Below are 13,983 nucleotides of genomic sequence, written 5' to 3'. Positions count from 1 at the left end.
AGTGCTGGCCCCAACAACTCTTTGAATTCCATTTTCCATTAACGTTCCAAAGTATTCTCCTATATGTATACTCCACACCTTATTTCATATTTAACACCAACTAATACCTTAATCAAACAGTGCATGGAACAAAGAAAGACTAGCCTAGACTTAGGAGGTTGGCCTTAATACCATGTAGTGTGTCTGGCTACAGGTTGACTGTTCCTTTTCTGAAATGCTTGAGTACAAAAGTGTTTCAGATTTTGGAGTTTCCTGGACTTTCCAATATTTATGCAGACTTTATTGGCTGAACATCCTTAATCAGAACTTAGAATCAGAGGCCAACACTGTGGCATGGTGGGTTGAGCCACAGCCTGAGGTGGTTCGAACCCCAGCTGTTCCACTTCCCATCCAGCTGCGTGCTGGTGTGCTTGGGAAGGTGGTGGAGGATGGCCCAGGTTTCTGGCTTTGGCATGGCACAGCCCTGGCTGTTGCAGCCATTAGGAGAATGGGCTAACAGATGGAGGATCTCTGTATCCGTCTCTCCTTCTCTCTGTAACTCTGATTTCCAAATAAATAAATAAAACCAAACCAAATCAACCAAACAAAAAAATCCTCAGATTCACATATCTCCAAGCTCAGAAACTTTTGAGTTACTGCTCAAAGAATTTTGATTTTGGAGTATTTCAGATTTCGGATCATGGATGCACAACTGTATGGCACTATGTACATCTCTGTATTAAAGACAAAGAAGCTGATTAACCTTACCATTCAAGAGAAATTGGCCATTTTTGTTCCTAAGTATTGTATTCTGGTATTTCTATATACCTGAGAGCAGCAGAATCACCTAGAGGACTTGTCAAAAGTAATGTAGATTTTTCAGTTTCACCCAAATTCTACTGAATCAGAATATCTGTGGGTAGGGATTTGGAATTTGTATTTTTATTCACCTCCCTAAATAATCCTGCTGCAATCAGTTTGTAGGCAGTGTTTAGGAATCACTGCTTTAAACAGAAATCATCCCACAGCAGCATTTTCTAATTAATGCCAATACACACTGGTAATACAAAAAGAAACAGAAGGAGGAGACTAAGATCACACCACGAAACAGCATTACCTTGGATACACCTGTTGAAATGTTTGCTTGCAACTTGGGAAATAGTTCCATTAAATTTTCTTCTGAAAGTGGCCCCTTGCAGCCACATAAGGAGAGTCTCTGATAATAGAGATCAGCCAACAGCAACACAGATGGCTCCAAAGGAAACATTCTGCAATAAGACGTTTGTTAGACTCAAACTGTACCATACACTAAAAATACTTAGATAACAGAATCGTTGGAAAATTATCACTGATGAAAAAAGCATAAAAGGTAACACACAGAGACAGGCATTGTTTCAAGTGGTGAAGACACAACTTGAAATGCCCATATACCATTTCAGAGTGCTAGTTCAACTACTGGCTACTCTGCTTCTCATCTAGCTTCCTGCTGATTTGTACACTGAGAGGCAACAGGTGATGGGTCATGTACTTCGGTCCCTGCTACCCACAAGGTAGACATGGATGGAGTTCCCATTTCCAGGCTTCAGCCTGGCTCAGCCCTGGCTGTTTTAAGCATATGATCATTGAACCACTGGATGGAAGACCTTTCTCCCTCTCTCTCTCTCTCTCTCTCTCTCTCTGTCACTCTGCCTTTCAAATAAACATTAAAAAAAAAAAAAAAGGCAACATATAGGGGCCAGTGTTGTGGTGCAGCAAGTTAAAGCCCCAGCCTGCAGAGCCAGCATTCCAAATGGGTGCTGGTTCATGTCCCGCATGCTCCACTTCCAATCCAGCTCTCTGCTATGGCCTGGGAAAGTAGTACAATATGGCCCACGTGCTTGGGCCTCTGCACCATGTGGGAGACCTGGAAGAAGCTTCTGGCTCCTGGTTTTGGATCAGCTCAGCGCTGGCTGTTGCAGCCATTTGGGGAGTGAACCAGCAGATGGAAGACCTCTGTCTCTCTGGCTCTATCTGTATCTGTGACTCTGCCTTTCAAATAAATAAAATAAATCTTCAAAGAAAAAAAAAAAAAGACAACATATAGAAGTTTTACACATAGACATTTGGCATCATTTCACAAAAGAGGAATCCAAGGCCTAGTAACAGTGAGTGGTATACTCAAGGACATAGGTGGGTGGAGGCACCAGTAGGACTAGAATATGCTATTTTGACTATAAATCCAAGGCTCCACACAGCTGTAAATGACAGTCACAAGTGTTTGCCACAGGCTGGGCACTGAGCCAATGAGGAAAGCAATACCGAAGAGTGGTCTGGCATCTAACCCCTGGGCTAAGGCAGCCCTGGTCTGGACCCAGCCCCATCACTCATCAGTGACATGACCACAGCAAGCTGCTTACCTGCCATGCACCATCTTCCCACAACAAGTATAGGGAATTTCCAAGACTTCACAGGAAATGGAAGTAAAAGATGTTTGTAATGTTGCAAACACATTTTGAAATCATGTATACAAGGGGGTGTTCAAAATGATAATGAAAAACACATATTAGGAAGACACTATGTATGGATTTCAAAAATGTTTTGCATCATACAAACTTATCTTTCACTCCATTTTTTAGAAACATTTTTAAATACCCTCATATTTACTGAGTGTCTACCATGTGCCACTGACTTTGCAGATACTGTGGACACAGCAGTGAACAAAAGACGAAGTCCCTATCTTCCTTGAACTTACATTCTAGTAGAAGATAGTTAATTAATTAATTAATTAATTGAGTATGGCAGTGATGAGTGGTGTGGAGAAGAGTAAACCAGAGAAGGAGGCTAGAGAGAGAGGCTGGTGTGCAGGACAGGCAGGATGGGAGAGGCAGTTTCCTGCAGGGTAGTCATGGAAAGCAGAGACTGAGGAGGTAACAACTGAGCTAAAAGGACATGTGGAAGAAAGCACTCTAGGTAGAGGGAACAGTGAAGCCAAGTCCCAGACTGAGGGGTGCTCATCCTTGGAAACACCAACTAGTCAGTCTGGCTGGAGCTGCATTAACAAGGAAGAGTGGCTGAACATGGCCCAAGGAGCCAAGTGAGGTCACACAGAGCCCCGAGGAGCAGGAAGGTCTGGATGAGATATTGCAAGAACACGGTTTCCCAACAGCAGCTCGGGAGAACTCTGTTGTGCACTGTGGGTTACTGAACACCACTGCTGGCCTCAACCCACTAAATTCCAGGAGCAGTCCTCTTGTCCCTCCCAGTTGTGGCAACCAAAACTGTCCTCTACAAATGCGCTCAGCTGAGAAACACTGTACTAAGGGTGCTGGCAATGGAGTGACACCATCTGTGTGACACTTGAAAGAACCATTCTGGTTGCTGGGTACAGAACAGAGAGCAGCAGCGCAAGGGTAGCAGCAATGACGCTCATTAGGAGGCTGGGACAATAACCCAGAGATGGCGGCTTCGGCCAGGGTCCTGTTTTGAAGCTTTGCTTCTTTCATCTGCAGTAACAGTACCTATACATCAAGGAGTTGTTGTGAGGATAAAATTAAACAATGTATGTGAAGGACTCAGAACAGTGACTGGCACAAAATAAGACACAGCAAATATAATTTGTTAATACTGCATGCATTGCACTTTTTAATCACTTTTTTTAAAACTATTCTCTTTAACAATAATACAGTTGAGGCTAACTCACTCACTCAAGGCTGCAAGGGTATAAAGAGTTAGAAAGTAGTGAAGATGACACTGAACCCAGGCTGGCTGGCTGTGAAAGTGAGATGCACCACCAGCAAACCAGGACAGCACCATGTTCGGAGTCCTGCATCTACACTGGGAGCTTACACCCCAACCCTCAAAAACTGTCCCACTCCTGTCGGGAGATTTTTGGACCTCTGAGGGTAAGTGTCACTCGGAGGTCTCCAGGGGTCATGCTATGTGTGCATTTTGTTCAAACCTCTAGAGTCACAGTCAATTGCTTGTACAAAAAACAAAAGTGTGAGAAGTTTAACCAGACTGGTCAAGACAAAGGGGATACAAAATATGATAAATAACCCTCCCTGAAGCAAGTTAATTCAAACCAATTAAATTAGCCACGGGGAAATGTCAACTTCATGCAGAGGCGGAAATATAATCTGTTTCACTGCATTAAGTCTCCTAATTGATCTCCTTTATTCTTCCCCAGCTTTTCTTGACTCAGAAGCCAGAGTGATGCAGTTTAGTCTCAGGTTATCCCCTGCTAAAAATCCTCCTGTGGCCTCCCCTTTCAATCAGTTGAATATAGTGATCTAAAGGTCGCTCAGTCTCCCACCCCCACCTCTATGTCCTCGTCTATCATTCTCTCTACCTGCTGGCTTCACTCCACAATGGGCTCCTTGCTCCTCAAGCCAGGCACTCACCCATCAGCATCCCCAACCCCCAGCTGTGCTCACTGCTTACTGCCTCATTGCCTTCAGGCTTCTGCTCAAATGTCTTTTTGGTAAGGCCTACGTGACTTAAAACCCTTAAAACCGCTACTGAGCCTAACCTCTAGATTCCTTTCCCCTTGTCTCTGTTCTACACGTGGCATCTTCTAAAAAACTGCATATTTTACTTGTTCATTCTGTTTAGTGTCTCTTTGTGCTAGAACATGAAGGCAGGGAATTTTGTCAGTTTCATCCACTATTTTTTCCAGTGCCTAAAAAAGACCTGCTACATGAGAAAAGCAAATGAATTTTTTAAAGATTTATTTGATTAAGTAAAATCCGATTTAAAATAAGTAAATCTGCTTTAAAAAGCACAGGAGTAAAATGAGCTAGATTCCAGAAAAACCGAACAAGCTCATCAGATTTTCAAAAGGCCTCACCTCTTTCTTAGAAAGGGTGAATTACTGGCTCCTCAATAATGGCTTTGTCAGGGCTGGTGCTGTGGCACAGCGGGTAAGGCCACGACCTGCAGTGCCGGCATCCCATATGAGTGCCGGTTCGAGTCTCAGTTGCTGCACTTCTGATCCAGCTCTCTGCTATGGCCTGGAAAAGCAGTAGAAGATGGTCCAAGTCCTTGGGATCCTGCACCCACATGGGAGACCTGGAAGAAGCTCCTGGCTTCAGATTGTTGCAGCTCCAGCCGCTGCAGCCAACTGGGGAGTGAACCAATGGAAGGAAGACCTCTCCCTCTCTCTCTCTCTGCCTCTCCTTCTCTGTGTGTAACTCTTTCAAATAAATAAATCTTTAAAAAAAAAATAATGGCTTTGTGTCAAAGTCAAGGGCTGGCTAAACCTAAAACATCAAACAAATAAACCAAAAAGGAGTTGTTTCAGCATACAGAAAAATGACTGCAGACAAGTGTTTTTAAATGTAGCTCAGGATGAGCTGAGGCAGACTATGAAAGCAGTGGGAAGGTGTGTGTTGGAATCACTAAAGAAGTTATGGAAGGAGAACACTGAGTAATACTATGGCCGGGAATAATCAGAATTAGAAACCTTTTGTGCTTTACAACACTAATGTACACATACAAAAAAATACCCCTCTACAAAGATGAATCTGCCTTAAAGACTGTCAAAAATCATACTTATTGTAATTAGAAAATCTAAATCAATGTTAAATCTTACTACGTGAACGCAATCCAGGTATAAAATAGACCAAAGTGATCTTTATGTCCAAGATCTTACAAAAACAGAGGCTTGCACACTACACTCATTATTAAGTCAAATAAAGGCATGTTTACTTACAGCACTAAATTCTTCACACGTTCCACAGGAACCAAATGAAGTAGTTCAGAAGATTCTTCCAAACTTAGCAGAGTATTTACGGCTTGGCAAAGAACAAATAAGTTTCCTAAGCTCAGAAAAACAGAAAAACCCACATTACATACTTCCTTGACATAATAACTATCAAACACCCATTACCTAGCACTTGCTACTTACAGGAAGTTCCTAAAGCATCTTCTACAGAATTACATGTCAAATTCCAAATGTAACAGAAAGGAGCAGGAAAGAGAACTTTCCAAGTCTTATATCTTATTTGCTTTAAGATATTCAAAAATATCTTTTCAGAAACAAATAATACATTATGTTCCACTAACCAAGATGAGGATGAAGTATAATGGTTTCACCCTCCAGCATTTCTAAAGCTAGACACTTTTGAGTAGAACAAATTTGGACTTTTTAAAAAAGCTTGGAAACTCTCTTTGTGTAAAACTCATATTGATTTCACTTCTCTAATTTATAAGTAGTCACATGTCCAGTGGCTAGTGCTGGCTAACAGAACTGTCAGCAATGGTAGAAATCCTGTGCTGCTATGTAGCCACAATCCAATACGGCAACCACTAAGTCCCATATAACCACTGAGAACCTGAGATGTGGAAAGTGTACGTTACTGTCTATCAACTTAGCATCTAACATAGAATGTAGCACATTAACATTTAAGTGAATGAATGACTATATTTTATACATGTATTGAAAAAAATACTGGAAAGAAATAAAATGCTTGCTTTTCAATGCTGCTCTCAGGCTACTGGGGTAGATGCAGGAGTATACGATAGGAAATGGTGTTTGTGGCACGGCAGTCTAATTCTGACTGGAAGAGGAGGCATGGAGGCCTTCCTACAGGTGTTGCTCTTGAGTTTTGAAAATTAGAACTCACTGAACGACAAAGACTTAGAAAGCTCTCTGGGCAGAGGGATCACATGTTCAAGGGCGGCCAGACAGTTTTAAAGAATGTGTCTAACTTAGGGTGAGCAAATGGAAATGCCTGCAGCATAAGGTGTATCCCATGAGTAGCGTGGGTGTGAGAGATGTGAAACAAGACATAGGCTGGGGCTTAACCATGAATGATCTTCAACTTCCTGACATCCTTTTGATCTTCCTTATGTTTAAGGCACCTTGACCCGGTCACCACATTACGGGGTACCAGTGAAACCGTGCATCTCACCTTCTTTCTGTATTTATCACACAGAGGAGGTCATGCCAGAACACAATGCTAGTATTATTCTTTGATATCCCATGTGTTTACAGTTAGTCTGGATGTGTCACAGAAGGAAGAAAAGAGAACAAATGGTGATTGTGACTGACCTTTTCCAAAGCTCCCTCTGTCAACAGTCTTGAGCAGTGATTCTATGCAGCATGTGACCAGTGGTATCACCTTTTCTTTCTCAAGAGGTCTGTCCAAGAAAAAGGGAAAAGCTCAAAGTGACAATGATTTTTTCACAGAATGGCAAGGAATGGTTAACATATTTTAATCAGCATGTTAAGCATCTCTTTCAAAATTAAACATAGTTTATTCCCTTACCTAACATGAGGTAACACTACAAGGGCTGCCCAAGACTGTGAAAGGTAAGTGGGATCTTTCTTTGGAGGTGACTGAATTATTGATAAGAGATGGTTCAATACTGGAAACAGTTCCTTTCCTCCTTTAGATCTAGTCTTCTTCTGCTTTAAACAGTACCTGAAGGACGAAAAGATAAATGTTCAGAACAGAAGAGAATATAATGGCTCTTGCCTTATAAAGTCCAAAATAAAACTGGTTTCTTCTCATTGGGGAGCACTGCAGGAGGAGGAAACTGGTAATTGTGACTGAATTTAAAGAACTAAACAATTTTCACTGAAAGGCCTTTCAACTCCATTGCTTCTACCTGTTTCTCATTTTATTTTACTTTGCTTCATAACTTAACCTGAGACTTCTAGTTTCAACCGTTACTTCTCAATTTTGTGCTGCAGGACAAGTTTCTAAGAATTGGCACTACTCTAAATGAGCAATTTCGTTCTTTTTTTTTTTTTAAAGATTTATTTATTTTATTTGAAAGCTAGATTTACGGAAGAGAAGGAGAGGCAGAGAGAGAGGTCTTCCATCTGCTGGTTCACTCCCCAGTTGGCTGCAATGGTCAGAGCTACGCCGATCTGAAGCCAGGAGCCAGGAGGTTCTTCTTGGTCTCCCATGCGGGTGCAGGGGCCCAAGGAGTTGGGCCATCTTCTACTGCTTTCCCAAGTCATAGCAGAGAGCTAGATCAGAAGTGGAGCAGCTGGTCTCGAATCAGCGCCTATATGGGATGCCGGCACTTCAGGTGGCAGCTTTATCCGCTACGCCACAGTGACATCCCCTAAATGAACAATTTCTTCCACTCTCACTATCCCTTGCTTTGGACATGAAGTTGCCATGGTGAAGCTGACAAATATCATAACTATTTCCAGGTAATTTTCTTCTGTTGCTTTAATCTGATATATGGCTACTCATTGACGCTTTCCGATACGGCACTGTTTCAGGTATTGTTACACTGTTACTATTCTTGTTGGGCTCTTTTCCTTTCTGCCAGTGGACTATACCTCATGTACTATACCTCAGTCCTATCTGAAAGATACCTAGCCAAAAGAAAAGTCACAGAATAATAAAATAAAATGATTTTATGGTTTATCTGATAGGTCCAGCTTGGTTAGCTTGCTATGTAATAGAACTGGAATATCAGTTTTCTCTCCTGTGCCATATTATCATTAAAATTAATCAAAAGGTTATATTCTCTTTTGTTTCATTCTTCTCAAAATACTGAATGTTTGGGAATTATGAAATGAACTGTCAATTCCTTATAATTACCATATCTTGATATCTAGTCTTTTTAGTAGTTACCATGACTCAACAATTTGCAAAGCTTAAAAATTATTGAGATGCTTTTTAAAAAGTGAGTCATTAGTTGCTACTTCATTCCCCTGCTTTGTCACCTGTTGGTGACCTCTACCAATAAAAGCTATACTCTTTACTGAGCCCCTTCAATGAAATCTATACTCTTTCCTGATCCTGAAAGGCCTTAGGTAGCTTGACCCTCTCCTCCCTCCTTCCAGCCCACTCTCCTGCCCAGTGCTGTCCCTGCCAGAGGCATATATCCCTATCTATACACACTGAGAGGAGAGTTCATAGTACTGATGAACAAGACTAGGATTGTACCAAGCCCAATTTGCTTGTTACAACACTGCAGTATACTTATACAAGATGTTGCCAATGGGGGAAACTAGATAAATTATACACAGAACCTTTCAGATATATTTTTTGCAACTGTATGTAAACTGCCATTATTCTAAAATAAAACGTTAAAAAGTTAATAGTCACCTCTTCCTTTTCTTAACCATCCTCCTGGTAACAAAATTAATAAGCTTGTATAACCTTCTATATTTTTCTACTTTTATAAACACTTAAAATTTTTTAAAATTTTTATTTTATTTGAAAGAGAAAAATGGAGACAGGGAGAGACACATATATACAGGGTGAGATTTTCTATCTGCTGGTTCAGTCTCCAAATGTCCCCATAGCTAAGGTCAACGCAGGCCAAAGCCAAGAGCCTGGAATTCAATCTGGGTCTCCTACATAGGTGGCAGGGCCTCAAGTACTTGGGTCATCAACTGTTGCTCCCAGGGTGTGCATCAGTAGGAAGCTGGATCAGAAGTGGAGTAGACAACATTGGAAGTAGGCACTCTAACATAGGCTGTAGGCTTCCTAAGCTGCAACTTAGCTGCTGTACCAAAAGCTCACCCTCACGTTTTGTTTAAATTTCACAAAATAAGATCATACTGTACATACTAAGTATAAGGTTCCATACTTGCTATTTTCACATAATTTAGCACAGACATCTTTACAATTAATATACGTAGGTTTTCACTTTTTATTCTTAAATGTGTGATTACTAACATTACAGACAACAAAGACTTAGAACTTACCCCATGGTCTGTGGTGAGAAAAGCAGGGGGTACTTTTCGATTGCCATTGAGCCAGCCATGGGAGGTGCTGCTTTGTTCAGAATGAGCTTGGCCAAAATGGCCAGAGCCTCACCTTTGACCACAGAGTCATCAACCAAAAAGCATTTCTCAATATACAAGAGAAAGCATGGTAGGAAAAGCTGAAAATAAGGAGGGAAATCATATTTACTAATGGATTTAAATCTCAGAAAACCTAATACAGAGAAGATTCTAACACTTAAAAAACAGTGATGATAAACAAAAAAAGGCTCAAGAACCAATGGCATCAAATCTCTCTAAAGGTACAATGGGAGCTGAAGACAATGAAGCAATGTCTTAAAACTGTGAAGGAAAAATGACTTGGAATCTAGAATTCTACACCCTGCCTACTAAAAGTGTGCAACATAAGGGAAAAAAATAAAGGTATTTTCAGATGTGCAAAGCTCAGAAATTTACCTCCATATACCCCTTCTTAGGAGTCTCTAGGAAATATATTCTATCAAGAGAGTAAATTCTAATGAGAGAAAACATGAGACCCAGGGAATAGGAGAGAAGCAAAAGGATGTCCTCAGGTAACATGTGGGCAGTGGCTGAGAAAATAACCCATTCAGACTAGACCAGTACTGTGGGTGGAGAAATGTCTCCAAGAAAGCAGCAGAAAAAAAAAAAATGAGTTGCTAAATTACCTGACAGTTTGCCATGAGAAAGGTATTTGCAACACTGCTGGTAGATGGACTCACTAACCAGCTAGCTCTTTAAATAAAACATTTTCCTGTTTATATACAATGAGGCAATTTATCAATTCCAGAAAACAAATGAAAAGTTATTAGGAAAAAATGCAATCATAAAATACTCCTTGTTTATAAGGATTAAGTTTACAGTAAATATGGATTCAACCAAAATTTGTGATGTAACTTTATTGGGAAGATGAGGGGTATAAAAGAACTGAAATTCATCTATCACAGTGGAACTCTCTAAATGAGGGCCAGAACTGAGACATTAAGGAAAAGCAGTGACTATTCAGGTGATTAAAAAATAAAAAATACCAGGAAAAAAAATTAGTTAAAAATCATTAGATGTGGTTGCTGCTGGTGACTAAGATACAAATGGAAGACAATTGACTACCTTTAGCCTTATTGGCAAAAATAAGATAAAAATTAGATTTAAAAAAGTTTGGGGAGGACAGGGGAGAAAGAAAAGGTACAGTTGCTAAGAAAACCAAAGTAAGATAAAGAGACCTTGGGGAACAGAAAGAAACAGGATCTAGGACACAAACAAAACAGGCTTTTCCCTAGACAATTGGGAATATATATATAAATATATGTATAACTATATATATTGATAAAATTGAGAACTAAAGAGAATGATGAAAAGACAGATAGGTTTCCGTGAAGTATGCTAAAGGGTTACTAGTTAGGAACAGTGACAAATATTTGATGGAGGTGATAAAATAAACTCAGAATTTGACAAGAAAGATTTCTTTTTTTTGAAAGATTAATTTTTTTTAATTCAAGGTTTTTTTTTTTAAAAGATTTTATTTATTTGAGAAGTAGAGTTACAGACAGAGAGAGGGAGAGACAGAGAGAAAGGTCTTCCATCCATTGGTTCATTCCCCCAAATGGCCACAACAGCCAGAGCTGGGCTGATCCAAAACCAGGAGCCAGGGGCTTTTTCCAGATCCCCAACGTGGGTACAGGGGCCCAATTACTTAGGCCATCTTCTACTGCTTTCCCAGGCCACAACAGAGAGCTGGATCAGAACAGGAGCAGCCGGGACTAGAAATGGCGCTCATATGGGATGCTGGCACCACAAGCAGAGGCTTAGGTTGGTATGCCACAGTGCCAGCCCCAACAAGAAAGATTTCTACTTAGTTTCTTGTATCTATTCTGTAGCTCTGAAATAATTTCTTAAACTTCGTCCATCATAGCTATTTCAGAAACTATTTTCTATGATTCAAATAATAGCTCCTTAAACTGTTCAGTTTCATCATCTGGTTCTGTAACTACCTAAAGGATTATGAAAAAACAAGTTGGCCACCAGATGTCTTTTTAAATGCCTTAGCATATGGAATTAGGTTTCACTTGTGACCTAGAACTGAACATAATGTCTCAAAACTAAAACATGAAGCACTTGTTCTAGTCCTCTCAAAAGAAAAACAAAAATCAAAAATTTCAAGTTTATTTTATCATGACAGATTAATAAAACAACATCAACAACAACAACAAAAAAACCAAACTTATTAGCTCACCTACCTGCTCAAACTGCTTCATAACAAACATGACTTCAGAAAAATCCAAAATTAAACGTCTTTCAAATCCACTCTCAAAAATCTGCAGACCACAGGTAAAACATATTGTTAGCAGTGTTAAGTACACAGGGTGTATTCTCCCCACTCCCCGGAATCTGAGGCAACAGAGAACGGCAGGCACTTCTTCAAGTATTCTCTACGAATGCTCAGCCTGTACCAAAGCAGCTGTGAAGGGCACTATACACACAGTGCCCACACCTGGCCCTGACCAGGAGCTGCTCAGTCCTTTCCCAGCTACAGAGAACCATGAAAGAACAAGTGATACACTCTCTATACCTGCTGCACTACATGAAACCAAGAAGAATGGAACCGACCTATCCGCAATCCTACTTCAATGCAATCCATTCTTCAAACTCACTAAAGCGCAAAGCTCATCAAGTTATGACCCTGCTTAGAATTCTTCCAGGGCCTTCACTACTGGCTGGATGAAACCCAACCCAACTTCTGGAGGGCAGGCAGTTTTGCAGATATCACACCATACTTCATGTGCCCTGCCTGCACATCTTTACGAGCATACATATTTGCTATTCCCTCTCTTAATGTCTGTAACTTCTTCTCTGACTGGCAGATGGCAATGGAACCCTCAAGGACTATCCCAAATGTATGTCCTTTGAAAAGCATTCTCTGTCAACTCTAGCAAGAATCAATAGCTATAATTAAATAGACTTGCAATTAATTAGCTCACCAGATTACAAGTGCTCACTTTCAGACCCCCTCCCCAGTAATAATCAAAAACATAGGCATCACAGCATTCAACCTGGAATCTCTAGTTCATACCTAGCACTGAATGAGCTATACAGGTTTGTTAAATATTTACTGTATAAATTAGGCTTTTATCACACTTTACAGTGCTTATTTCCATTACAACAGGCAATTCACTTCTCCTTAACAAAAATACATTCCTGTAGGGCAGAGCCTTTGTCACACTTCATCTGTATTCTTTAGCAGGCTTACTCAATGCTAAAGACATTATTAACTACTCAATTAATATTTGCTTAAGTAAATTACTTTTTCTACGGTTTCACTGATGAGCGTCTCTGGTAAGGAAACATTTTCTCCAAGGATCAAAGCAGAAATTACATCCAAGAGGGTCTTCCGGCAAGATGTGGAGAGATAGGCTATTTGTAATGTTTGACATAACACCTGCAAAAACAAAAGAAAAACCAATGACACTTAGCAAACTGTTTTTTTTTTTTTTTTTAAAGATTTACTTTTTTATTTGGAAGTTAGAGTTACACACAGAGAGAGAAGGAAAGACAAAGAAAGTGGGAAAGAGAGGTTTTCCATCCGCGGGTTCACTCCCCAATTGGCCCAATAGCTGGAGCTGCAATGATCCAAAGCCAGGAGCCAGGAGCTTCCTCCTGGTCTACCATGCGGGTGCAGGGACCTAAGGTCCTGGGCCATCTTGTACTGCTTTCCCAGGCCATAGCAGAGAGCTGGATTGGTAGTGGAGCAGCCGGAACTCTATCTGGTGCCCATATGGGATGTTGGCACTGCAAATGGCGGCTTTACCCGCTATGCCAGTGCCAGCCCCCAACCTGCTTTTAATAAACAGACTCTCAAAGAAGATTAAGTTAGGAACTCACCTTACAAACATCAGCAGGTTTGGTTATCTTTGATCCATTTCCATGTTTCACAAGTATCAGATATATTTCTAACAACCTTTTAATCTGTTCAGAACTTTCACAACAGTTAGTTTGCGTTACTTTTGTATGTAGGTCCAGGAGTGATTCCTGCAAACAAACAACTTAATAAATACAATAACCATAAAATATCCAACTCATCTGTTAATCTAATAATGAAAACACTGTGCGACAGAGTTCAACTTTTCAGTTTTGCTCTAGAAGAAAGACATCTTTACCCAGAGTCACTAATGATGACGGCCAACACTGAGTGCACTGCTCTAAGTTCTTTGTATGTACTTTCTCACCATCTTCACAGCAACCTTGAGGTGGGGAATATATACATATATATATTTTTAAGATTTGTTTATTTAGGGCCGGCGCCGCGGCTCACTAGG

General features: G+C 40.5%; 1 protein-coding gene across 1 annotated transcript in view; it reads right to left on the bottom strand.

Moving 5' to 3' along the window:
• The window catches only part of UTP20 (UTP20 small subunit processome component), a 106,606-nt gene that overhangs the window by 78,590 nt on the left and 14,033 nt on the right, over nt 1-13,983 (bottom strand). The window contains exons 9-16 of the mRNA XM_008256963.5: nt 13,550-13,696; nt 12,972-13,106; nt 11,908-11,985; nt 9,638-9,816; nt 7,227-7,382; nt 7,010-7,098; nt 5,669-5,774; nt 1,097-1,247 (exon numbers count right to left, since the gene is read on the bottom strand). Coding sequence (XP_008255185.2) covers nt 1,097-1,247; nt 5,669-5,774; nt 7,010-7,098; nt 7,227-7,382; nt 9,638-9,816; nt 11,908-11,985; nt 12,972-13,106; nt 13,550-13,696 — 1,041 coding nt within the window. The remainder of the gene's footprint in view (nt 1-1,096; nt 1,248-5,668; nt 5,775-7,009; nt 7,099-7,226; nt 7,383-9,637; nt 9,817-11,907; nt 11,986-12,971; nt 13,107-13,549; nt 13,697-13,983) is intronic.

Source organism: Oryctolagus cuniculus, chromosome 11, assembly GCF_051225735.1.
Source record: "Oryctolagus cuniculus isolate XC-2025 breed Fujian yellow rabbit chromosome 11, ASM5122573v1, whole genome shotgun sequence".
In the NCBI taxonomy this organism is placed as follows: domain Eukaryota; kingdom Metazoa; phylum Chordata; class Mammalia; order Lagomorpha; family Leporidae; genus Oryctolagus; species Oryctolagus cuniculus.
Note: the sequence above shows the minus strand (reverse complement) of the source record. Positions and strands in the feature narration are given on the sequence as shown.